At 35.9% G+C, this 12,439-nt stretch overlaps 1 protein-coding gene across 1 annotated transcript in view; it reads right to left on the reverse strand.

Annotated features, from left to right (window-relative positions):
* The window catches only part of LOC104150173 (adhesion G-protein coupled receptor V1), a 273,763-nt gene that overhangs the window by 150,828 nt on the left and 110,496 nt on the right, over positions 1–12,439 (reverse strand). Inside the window, exons 72-78 of the mRNA XM_068926389.1 lie at positions 11,725–11,868; positions 10,347–10,518; positions 9,809–9,944; positions 7,240–8,087; positions 5,011–5,128; positions 3,991–4,162; positions 1,993–2,235 (exon numbers count right to left, since the gene is read on the reverse strand). Coding sequence (XP_068782490.1) covers positions 1,993–2,235; positions 3,991–4,162; positions 5,011–5,128; positions 7,240–8,087; positions 9,809–9,944; positions 10,347–10,518; positions 11,725–11,868 — 1,833 coding nt within the window. The remainder of the gene's footprint in view (positions 1–1,992; positions 2,236–3,990; positions 4,163–5,010; positions 5,129–7,239; positions 8,088–9,808; positions 9,945–10,346; positions 10,519–11,724; positions 11,869–12,439) is intronic.

Consider the following 12,439-nt stretch of genomic DNA (forward strand, 5'->3'; position numbering starts at 1 on the left):
AATAGACAGGTATTTCAGATAAGTAAAAACTAAACAAAAGCCAAGGAAAGGGTTTAGAAACCTGTGCCTAAACCAATATCAATTCATGATATTTCCCAGTACAAATAGTTAAAACAAGAACCATCCATTTAGGACCAAAGACAAAGCAAGCACTATAGAATAAACATGCAAGGCAGACAGATGAACTTATCTAGCAATGCTGTACGGCCTCATTTCCCTGTGAAGTATCACTATTTTTACCTTCCATAGGGTTTGCAGATACTGTTTCATTCTTCACATTCTTGCTCTTTTTGTCAGATGCCATAACCTTGATTTTATATCTGGTAATATAATAAACTTTCCTTGAGTGGAAACTAACACTCTGGGCTATTATTCAAATGCATGATTTTTGAATACTATCTATTCATTTAGTAAGCACAGGTTATATACTGACTCTCAAGTAAGCTTCAGAAAGTCTCCTGCTGTGAAAAGTAAGGATTTTTATTTGTGAAATACTAGGCCCCTTTCAATGAAAACATTGAAAATATTTAGCTTTATACTAGTAAAGGCTGCTTTTGGAATAAAAAAGACATGTTTTGAGTTCTCAGGAGAATACTGTAAATCAGTGCAGTATACATCTGTTCATATTTGCTCTAGAACGTGTTCACATCACCTGTGCCAATTCCAGGCATAAGTTTCCTTTTGTTTATCTCTTCCAACTGAGAACAAGGAAAGAGGGAAATAAGTAGTTATAAAAGTATTAGCAACAAGAACAATGTGTTAAAAACCTTTGTAGAAATGAGATAAACATCTGTTTCCAGTAAGCACCTCACCCTTACTGCCTCCCATGACCTCTTATCTCTCAGGTACCATTACTTTGATACTCAAAACCTAAAATCGTACAAAGCAGGGTTGTTATAGCCTATACGAAATACAAATGGCGAAGGAGGTATGCTTTCAGCCTAAGCATACACCAAACAGCAGTAATTCTGCGTTTAACAGCTAAAGGATAACGACCACTTCCTCTTGGCTGGAAAGAACACGAAAATTTTTTAGTGCACCATCTAACCAAAACACTGGCCAGCTACTGTATAACAAATCCATAGAAACAAAAAGTTATTTGATGTAGTTAAAATATATACACATGCAATATGATAATAGCATACAAAGCCTTGTATTAAAAAGGGAGGTAGAAGTACACTGGTCACATAACGCTTTGTTATAGAAACACTCCCTCATAATAATGCCTTTAGGCATAAAATCCAATAACGTAGATCAGCCTAAGCCCTATGCCACTACAATGGCAAATGTAGAGGAGTTCCTCTTCCAGCCTATGCTCTGATTTTGGAGTTACAATGGTACGGAATCAGAAAGAATCACGTTTTTGCAGCTGTGCTATTTCTTCTACGGGAGAATACTCATCACCTGCTAATAATAATGGGGCACTCATTTACAGATAAAACAGTCAGCAGTTAGAACAGTCTACTGTTACGACTATACACATTTTCAAAAAATGAATGGGGATGACATAATCCACTTGACCCTATGAGAGTTTGCATCACACTGAAAATTTTCAAGGTTAGTACTTCAAGAACATGGAATAACATCTGATGAAAAGAACCTCTCTCTTTCCCTGAGTGTGCTTTGCGTAAATAAAGTTGTAATCTAACACTGCAAGTGTGTTAGTATCTGAATTATGATGGTGAGATCTACTATGATTAAAGCATAACTTTCGAGAAATAAGCCTCAAAAATTGAAGTCTCAGAATAGACTCAGAACAAAGAAAGAAATGGATTTAATGTGTGACTGACCACAGTCTTTGAGGCTACTGAAGTTACCATTAACAAATCCCTCTTGACAATGCAATGAAAGCTAAATCTTTCTAATAATAGAAAAATGAAGAAGGTAGACTACATGGGCTCAGGGAATGTTTGACTGTTTCCTAAAAACGCTAACGGCAGTCACCTTCCCTTTTAGAGAATAGAAAACGGTTGAACAACGTGTCAATCTTACCTGCATGAAGTAGCTAACCATTGTGGTTACTGACGTACTAGAATCTCTGAGCACTTGCAAACTCATTAAAGTAGCCTTCTTATGAGCCACAGCAAAACGAGATCCCACAGCAAAATACACTAAACCACGAGGAGCATCACTCTCAAGAACTGTTATAAGAGCAAATCTGGCACTGCTGTTCAACGCAGCTCCTGCACTTACTCCATATAGCTCAACGAAAAAATGCATTTCAAATTCAGGTACCTGTAAATGAGTTAGGATTTTCCTATCATTATAAGGCTCACTACTTCCAACTTAAAAAAAATTATACATTATTTTGTATGCACAATGAATTATTTGTACTAATATTTATCGTAACCATTCTTCTCAAAATGTCTGATAAGTACAATGAAGTGTATTCTAAAAGGTCAGTGTTGCAAAAAGCACCACTGTCACATGCAATAGTGAAATCTCATAGGTTTTCACATGTGATCTCACTTTATTCAAACAAAGTAGTTATTTATATACTACATATATTGTGGTTGTATGTCTGTCATGAGACATGAAGGTAAACACTTTAAGAGTTCAGTTTTCCAGATGATGGAGTTACACAGGTATACATTTTGTGAAAAAAGCGTTCTTTCACTTTCTTTTTGTCTTACAAAGAAGGCATGTATACACATACCAGTGGAAAAACTGCACAGAAATGTATGCAATTTTGAAACTGCAATTAATATTTACTGTAGTTCGAGTACTGAACTCAAGAAAAAGTTCTGAAAAAAAATTTAACATACAGCCTTAGTGTTTACAGTAATATAAGCAAACCTCAGAAGGTTTAACTAAATCTATCCAAAACCCACAAACCCTAGAGATATTATCTGACAGATCTTCAAAGGTTTAGATATACAGAAATCTTCTATCAGTCTGGAAATACAGGTGATTGAATTTTAGTGTTGGATACCAATGAATTAGCTCAGTCAATTCTACAGTCCTAATGTTCAACTGTTTATTGAAAATAAGGTAGCAATCATAAATTTCAGTATGACACTGCAACTCATCTTTGATTTGGAACCTACAATACAAATACCAATGTTTAAAACTAGATATCTCATCACTGAGCTTACTTCCAGAACTCATTTGGAAATATGTCATTTGTACCTATTATATATACTCATGAAGCAGCAAACTTGCAAAAAAAAAAAAAAAAAAAAAAAAAAAGACCATAACATAACAGTCAAAAAGACAAGCATTACGACTGTTGCAGTCAATTATGTTATTAGCAAATATAGCTTTTTGTTTCAGTTCTGGACTTTTGGAAATCATACTGTAATACTTAGGAAAACAGCATTCAGCTCTTCGCTAACTCAATACAGCTGACTAAGTCAAAACCTTCAAAACTTAGAATATGCCATACCATAAAAAATGTAAAATATTTATTGAGTGCATTTATTACTTCATCATTTCGTAATGTATTTGTTACTAATGTATAAGGTACTTACAACTGGAGGAAAAATTAGGAAATATTTGGGGGGTTATACAGCATATATTTTTAATTGGGTTGTTATTTGGAGCCTGTGTTAAGCATTCTTGAAATGGAATAATCTTGACTAACTAATGAGACACACAGATCTACTGAAATGCCATAGGGAACTTTAGCCTTCCATTAGCACCTGTTAGAATGGCACATGCTTATGCTTCACGTGGTTCAACTGCATGTCTCTGCAGCTGCTGCACTTTCTGCCGTCATTAAATAATGATACCATTACTTAGACTAACCAGGTTCAAAATCCCAGTTTACTCAGTGAGGCAGCCTGTGTCCCCCTACTGTCTATATTATTTTTAAATTAAAGAGCCAATGAATAAAATATATCTCAAGCAGGAGAATGGCCTCCCCACTGAGCTACGAGAATGCACCATTTTTATCACTATTTCCAACATCTTACATCTTGCATTGCTTTCTAGGCTGTGGCTCAACAACATCAACAACATGTTGGACATAAATGAGCAAGAATTACTTACATTATCAGGTTTTATTTCAATAGAGATGTTGCATATTGTTTGACCTGCCATGCAGCTGGTGGCTCCTAGCACAGACACAAGTTCATTTTCCAAGTTTATGCCATCCTTAAGAAGGACAACAGAAGTTTCATTAAAGGTCACACGCCAAAAGATCTTCACATCTTCAAAAGCCCTACAAGCAAAGAAAAACACTATGCATGTACTGAAGGAGACAACTATTGCTTTAGGAAACATACACCCCGGAGATGCATCAGTTTTCCATTAATATTCAAGACTTATCACTAGGGAACAAACTGTTTTAAGATGAAAATTTCTTTCTCTTGATTTAAATTACTTCCTCTAAAATATGATTGGATTACAACAAAGTAACACAGGGAGAAAAATCAAGCAATTTGGGGCACCCAGATCAATTTGCTTTTCAACTTTTGTTTCAGAAAACATGAGAATAGCTAAGTAAGAGTCACTGGAGCCTGAAAGCAAGGCATGTGCCCAAGTACTTTCCTTAATATAAAGGGAAACACCTGCCTGGAAAACCAGGCAAAATCTGGCTTCCCCATAAGTTTGAAATTAACTTAGAGCACTTGAGTATACTTTTGAAAGTACACATAAATGTGTAAAGTATACATGTGTTAACTAGAAAAATAAAGTATCTGTGTGAGAGAAGACATAAGCAGAATGCCGACACTTAGGTAAACAAGGAGATTATAAATTTAATTGCACCTTTAGCAAAGTAAATACTTAGCATTAAGCAATAGGGAAGTTTTTCTCACACTTGCTTCACTGTGGTATAAGTTGGAAAATACTCGTTTTTCCTGTTTCTGTTTAGTAACAGTACAGTGACAAACCTATTCATGTTTACAGCTTAACTTTGCCAAATTCTGGCTAATTATTACAGGAGCTGAAAGTCAAGATTTACTATAAAATTCTACGATAACTTCTTCCACTAACAGCAGCATCCTTGATTCAACACAGCACATTACAGCACATGTGGACAGCAGTTTTATCAGCTGTTGCCTGCACCTGTTTGGTTGCCTTGTGACAATCAGCAGCACCTCTCTATTTTCTGAGTCTTCATCAAGAACAAGACCGCTTTGCACTTCTGGAACGAATCCCAAAATGCCATTCTGGAGATCATTTCCTATATGGGAAACAGTCCATGAAAGTAATTTACAAGAAAATTAAGTTGAGACTAAACGGTATTTTTTAATGTAGAAAACTACTAAAAAGATGAAAAGGAGATATCTGAAGCATGCTGCAAAGTACCAGCAGGAAACATTTCCAAAGAATAGAAAAGAAAATGTCTTTTAATATGACAGTTCTTAATTTGCTCTCCATATTTATCCAGAACTTCAAATGTTTGTATGACTACATATTATTTTAACTGGTAGAATAAATAATTTTGAGAATTCTGGCAGCACCTATGCAGACAACCTTGCATTTTCTGCAGCGTTCAGCAAACTGACTGAATTCTGTGGCCCTCGACTCCAAGAGACGAGGTGTTAGACTGGCCCAGAACGGTTTCAAAAACCTTGCTTGTAATGCCCCAACGAAATACTCGCTTTATCTATCTTACGTCTACTATAATCGTTAAAACATACTTGTTCTACACAGAAATGGACTTCATTGTGCCCCTAGATTGCCAGTATGTCATATCTGGTTATGAGATAAAGACAGGCTTCCAAGGACATGACTTCAGCCACCTTATTCATCCCGTCCTACCTCCCCCATAATGCTGTTGAACCCCTTCGTTTTCCCAGATGAGTAGTTTAGGTTTTCTCCTGCATCCTTAACTCAGTGTGTGGAACTAGGGAGCTGGAAATACTGCACTGTTCTCGCAGGAACATAAATAGCAGGGAAGATAAAAAAAACAACCCAAAAAAACAAGACACACACGCACACACAAACAGGACTAATGAGAGGACTAATTAGGAGGGCTAATGCCTTCATGACCTCCCATTAAATCCTGATTTCTCCTCATGGGTAATGACAGCTTTACTCTACATTTGGGAAGGGAATCTATTTCAGACCCAGTGCACGTTAAACTTAAATGTATATACAGAAGATTAACACAACCTGTGTGTTTGCTTATGTGCATATATAAATATTTAACCTGATGTATGTTTCTAGCTATACGTTTGAAGTCAGATATATGCTTTGATCATTCTTCTTTGTCAATGTTGTCTTCTGATCTTATTTTCTGTATTCACTTTACTCAGAGCATAAGTCTAGAACATGTTAATACACTTCTATGGGATTCAATACAAGTTCAAATTCCAACCTGCACTTATGCACATAATTCTTCGGTTAACCTGCATATGCAGGCAAGTGGTTATTTGCATGCTGAATTCCAGTGACTCTGCATATCAATGGAACACACAATTTAAATAGTTTGTTCTTGCATATGTAATTCTGGTTGTTGCATAAACTCATCCTAGAGCAGGATCTCATCCCGATCCCCAACATCTGTCTTGTTCTGTTAAAAGTATCTGCTTACACACAACTTCCAGTTGGACCTTTCATATGAGTTTCTTGATTTAAAACAAAACAAAAGCCCTCAAATCTCCTAAAGTGTTCTTATTCCCAACTTGTTTTTAAAACCTTTTTTTTATATTATCTTCAAACTTAATTTATGTTCAATCCAAAAATCTGATAGATATTTACAATTTAAGGGTAATTGGAGCTATGATCTTATTCTGCCCCCATAGCATGCAGCAACCAACAGAAAAATTCTTCCTTAGATGGCTAAGCCCATTCCTATCCTCCTTCTCCAGAAGCAGAGGATGACTAAACTGAGCAAGTTCAGAGATGAAGTACATAGAATCTAAAAGTCAGAACAGACTTCCCTGTTCTTTAAACTTTGTAGAAACCTAGTACAATATAAAAGTGGCAAAATGCACAAAAAAAGGAAAAAAAATACAATGCCACTACACGTGAAGGAAAAAAGTTCAAGACTAGTCCTTCTCTTCATCAAGTAAAACAGTATAAGAATGGACATGAGCAGCATCTATAAGGGGAGTGCAAACAAAGTGTATTTTGAGCTACATTGCTAAGTAAGGTATGGTGAGGTTTGGTGTAGGAACATTAGATAGCTTCCTCTGATCTGAAAAACTCATATTTGAGAATCAAATACCCTGCTTATTCTCCAATAAGAAATTCCAATCTTTACATGAAAATTGCTAATAAAACTAGAGTTATTTACTGTTCGCTAATTCAGACTTATTTACTAGTTTTCTGGAAAATAAATGCTACCTGCTATAATTACTGTTGCAAAAGCAGCAAATCCATAATCATCCTTTCCTTCCACGATCTGAGCTCCGCATTCAGGATCTGAGAGGAAAACATAGAACAATTCCTGTCCTTCAGGCTCGTCGTCATCAAAAATTCTGATGGATACCTTGCTTTCTCTTTCACCATCCAGCAAAGTCAGAGAGATTGACTGTTCCTCAAAATCTTCTCCTTCCATTGCCCATGTAAAGTCTGATTTTCCATAAGCATTTTCAAAAGGATACAAATCTACTCCACTCTGTGCACTTATTCCACCAAAGGTTTTAACTGTTACTTCAATATCACCAGCAAAACCCTGGGTCCTTCTAATATGAAGTATCACTATGTTGGGGGTACTATTGTTTGCATCTTCTTCAATATATATAAACTCTGGCCCCAAACTGAGTATACCATGAACAATATCATTAGCTACGATATTAATTGTTGCAACACTGAAAGCTGGATTCAGACGCGGACTCCGGTTAGGATTCAAGGGTTGAACTCCCAAAACTTCCACAGCAGTCAAATTTACAAAAAAAAATTCCTCCATTTCAGAAACAGTGTCATCAATTATTGTTATTTCTACTACAGCATTTGTCTGAAAAGGTACAAACATAAGCTCTCCATTATAGACAGGTCTAAAGTCTTCTAGAGATTTGGCACTTCCTGGAGTAGTCTGATATGTCAGTTGAGTGAGATTACTTTGAAAACCAAACAGTCTTTGGACATGCAGTGTGACTGCCTGAACGTCTTCTTCAACTGAAACATATCTTGAGTCAGGAGCAAATTGGAAGATTCCCAATGGCTCAATTTCAGCTATTGTAAATCCTGTCCTGAAATAGACAGGATAAAAGTTGAGCGAGAAAACAAGAAAAGTAAAACACCTAAATTGAATAATTTCTAGTGAATAATCAATGATGGCTGTGAGAAAGCGGATGACAAAAAAAATCGTAGAATTTGGGTGATAACAGTAGAGGAAAGAAACAGCAACAGTAAGAGAGAAGGCATAAAGAGGCTTCCTAAAAAGCGTTCTTGGAATGATCAGGCCAAATAGTTTTCCACAGGCCAGTCTCAATTCTTAGGCAATACAGGAGACAGTAAAGGTTTTAAAAAAAAAAAAAAAAAAAAAAAAAAAAGGTCTTCCTGAGAAAATGAAGGGAGAAGGAATGTACGATGTCTTTCTATTGTGATCACAATGCAGGGAGATATATTACAGTACAGTCATTTGGAATAATACTAGTTTTAACCACAGAACAAACTTTCTCTACAAAGAGAAAACTGCAGACTAGAAGGATGTTACCAGAGCTACAGTTACAGCTAGGAAGCTAAAGAATGAAAGTATGTTATTTTAAGACTTACAATGGGGTTTCAGTGCACTGTCCCCTCAAAATATTTCTGATAGTAACTTTTTCCAAATTTGAGCCCCACTATTCCTATGTTCGTATTTAATACATCTCCCTCTTATGAGAAGAATAAGTATAGAGATAAAGACTATGTTAATCTGCATCCAAAAGAGCCTTTGCTAAACCTTGGGTCTTGCGCTTCTCTCTAGAACTGACCCAGTATTCAATGACAGAGGCTACCAAACAGCACTATTGCACTGCTGGATTTTGGTAAATAAACTAGACCCTTTCCACCCTTTAAGGGAGTCAGAAACCCTTTAAAATAATTGCCAGCTTTACTTCCTGTGGGATCTAGTCCTAAGTTTTCTAAAAAACTTCATTCTCATAGATTCAAGGTATTTAATTTGCATGGTAAATAGGTGTTGTGAGGACACCAGCCTGAAGGACATACAGGCCTAGGAGAAGGCCTGTCACAGTACTTAGGCACAAGTTCATGCTTTATAACTAGACTGGCACATCTGAAGGAAGTAACATGGTGATGCCAATACCTTTCTTCATACGCACTGTTATTCTACATTCATCCTTTTTTATAATTCCAGTTTTAGCCACCAATGAGTAGGGAAGAATGAAAATAACTTGAAGAATAAATCACCTAATTGAGATTGAAACCTACACTAAATATAATGTTTTAGTTGCTAAGATTAAATGTTCTTTTTAAAAAAACTAAGATATCTTCTGAGCATTACTCGTTTCAATTTATTTATTTTAAATAGTGTTTGTTATCAAAGATCATCTAGTTATGAACTTTTAGGGAGATTAATGAGAAGTGTTAGAGGGCAAATAATAAAAAGTCTCATGAGATCACCACTCTAACCTGAACCTTTTTCACTTTCATTATTTCGCTTTCTGGCTAAAACTGCAAATCTGGCTTCTTCTTTTCCTTAACTGCCTCCATTATTGCCACCATACCTATTACACCTTGCATCTGATTGGCATGAAATAGACGTGACTTCGAGGAAAGCCTCAGTTCTGACTATTAGGTCAGATCTGCAGTACTGACATTTGTTTCTACCTGAGACAAGATTTACAAATTTAAGAGACTACATATTCATACCTTTCTGTAATTTAACAGAGATTTGCATAAGGTGTATGCCTGTACATAGATTGTAATTCTTACAGCATGCATGCTATAAGGATTATAACATCCTTACCTCAGGCGAGCCCCACCAGACACATTGCTTTGCACTGCTGTTAGACAGACAGCAAATGACTCGTGTTTATTTAGGCTTGGAGTAGCGCGAAATGAAATTACTTTGCTCTGTTCACCATAGGAAAATACAGTACTACCTGAATTAAAAGAGAGAGAGAAGAGAGAGAGTGCAATTCAAAATCACTAAATAGAAATCATCTTTTCCCCTGGGAACATGCTGAGAGAGGGACTTCAATCACAGTATCATTTCATTTAGGAAGGAGAAATCTGCACAACAAAAGTCTATTATCTTTTCTTTATAAGGCTGTTCTTTAGGGGCATGGCATTGTGTTTAGCTCACAGACATGTATCTATGTAACGTAATTCTTTTCTTACTGACTAAATAAACATGTCAGTCACAGACGAAAATCAGACCACATACTTTCATTCTAAAGATGCTTCATTAAGAGAGGAAATGTGTACAGGTGCAAACAATTAAAATGGAGTATCTTCACTCACTCATGGAACTTCTGTAGCTCTTTCTTCAGACAAATACTCACCAAAAGAAGGAGTAATATTGCCTGGATGAACAAAGTCAGTGATTACGTCTGGTGGGTATCCAGAAGTCCAGTTAACTGTCACAGAACCATAAACTCCTTCTCTGGTTATCACAGCCTGACCTGTTCCTGCTACAATGTCTGTAAGGCGTAAAATAACAGATTCAAAGCCAACCTATGGAAACACAATAAATTTCGTTGCATAAGATGAGGTAAGAATGGGCAATAACATATGTGCAAGCATACTGTAAACATTTACAATAACTACATATACATCCACACTTCCTGGACAAGACTTCAACAACATTTATAAATATGACATTTTTGAGAATTAGATCGCAGGGAAAAGGAACAGATATGACTCAGATTTCCGTACTGAAAACTCTGAACATAGCCTTGTGTGTCTGCCCTTTAAAGAAAAACAAACACATACACCCTTAATTCTCACAGGCAATAGCTGCAGGACTATAAAGGCACAGACCTAAAATAAATTATTAATTGTGTATCCAGTGAAAAGGAAGCTGCTGCTAGATGACACTGTTCGGGGAAATGTTCTTGCTAGAATAATCTGCTTTTTTTTTTTTTCCCCCTCCCTTCAAATAGCAAATGGGGCTAAAAGGATAATTCAAAAAATCTAAAAGCAGTGACAGATGGATAAGCAATGTTTACAGAAAGACCATTTGAATTAAGTTCAGTTAACAAATTAAAAGATAGAACAGTCTTTCAAGACATTAAAGCAATTTAATAAAAACTTCAACAGAATTTCAGAGAGAAAACCCCAACATGCTATTTTCTTTGTCCAATATACAAAAAGGCAACTAAAACACATATATTATACCAGTGGAGGCAAAGACTCTTTTCCCTACTCTCATGTAAAGTAGCCAAATTCATTATTTCCCACTCCATGACTAGCTAAATATACTGCTAACTAAATTTAAAAAAGGCACGATCTCCATCTCTTGTTGTACATACTACTGCGTACATGCTATTATCTACTCTTGGGCTGCAGTACCTAAAGACGTAACATTGCCCAGAATCAGTTATTTTCCTTAAAGTCTTAGGGCTTTCATTTCATGAAAACAATAGAGTAGCTTAACTATAATACTTACACTATTTACTCTAGTTTTTTGGAATGTATAATGAACAGATGAAGATATTTTTAAACAGTATTAACACATTTCTGTAAGAACCGAAAAATACGCAAAGACTAGATAACATACAGTATTAATAACTATAACAGTCTTGTCAGCCATTAAATTGGCTGTAATTATGAAAATTGTTAAGGCGTCAATTGAATCCTTACAGTAGCTATATTTTGCAATGAAGTGTTGTGTAGCTCCCTCCTGTGCTAAAAATGTTACATTGCAGCCAGTTTGCTCACCTGTGAATTGGCAGCTTCTTCAGGAATAAGTAGAATAGCTGACTTCGCTTTTTCTAATATTTTGGGCACATCCTTGGCAGGACCCCTAACCAGGCTTGCACTGATCAGTTCCAGAGTAAAATTCGATCCCAGTAAAAGAAATGTCTTTGAGAGAGAGAATTTAAGAAAAGAGGTCGAAATTTAATTCCACCAATATCCACCAATTCAAAGAATTATGTAACAGAACCATTTGCAACTTTTGTTCTACTTCCAAAAAAAAAAAAAAAAATCAGCTATTTCAAGACAAGTAATTTATTGATCATCTTTCTCAAAATAGCAACAACAATGCTGTGAAGCGGTTTGCTGGAATGTTTGTAAGGCAACTATCGCCACTTTTATGAACTGTATCTAATGTAGTGGGCCTCAACTTGGTTTTAATCCTTAGGTTTTACCAAAGTGTAGATGCAAGACTGTAATCATAAACAACCAGGGAGTACAGAAGACTGAAGGTATATTTATCTACTGCTTCATGAGTCTCACAGACCGCTACTGACAATCCAAAAGGTGAACTTGAGAAAAGAATTGGATGGACATAATGATAAAAACATTGAAATGATAATAACACAAAGCAATGACAGAGGGACAAACTGAATACATGAATATATGTACAGCACTGATTTTATAATTATTATGTGGAAAAAGTGATATTTAACCATGCTTATATTCTATAAATAGG

This window comes from Struthio camelus, chromosome W (assembly GCF_040807025.1).
Source record: "Struthio camelus isolate bStrCam1 chromosome W, bStrCam1.hap1, whole genome shotgun sequence".
In the NCBI taxonomy this organism is placed as follows: domain Eukaryota; kingdom Metazoa; phylum Chordata; class Aves; order Struthioniformes; family Struthionidae; genus Struthio; species Struthio camelus.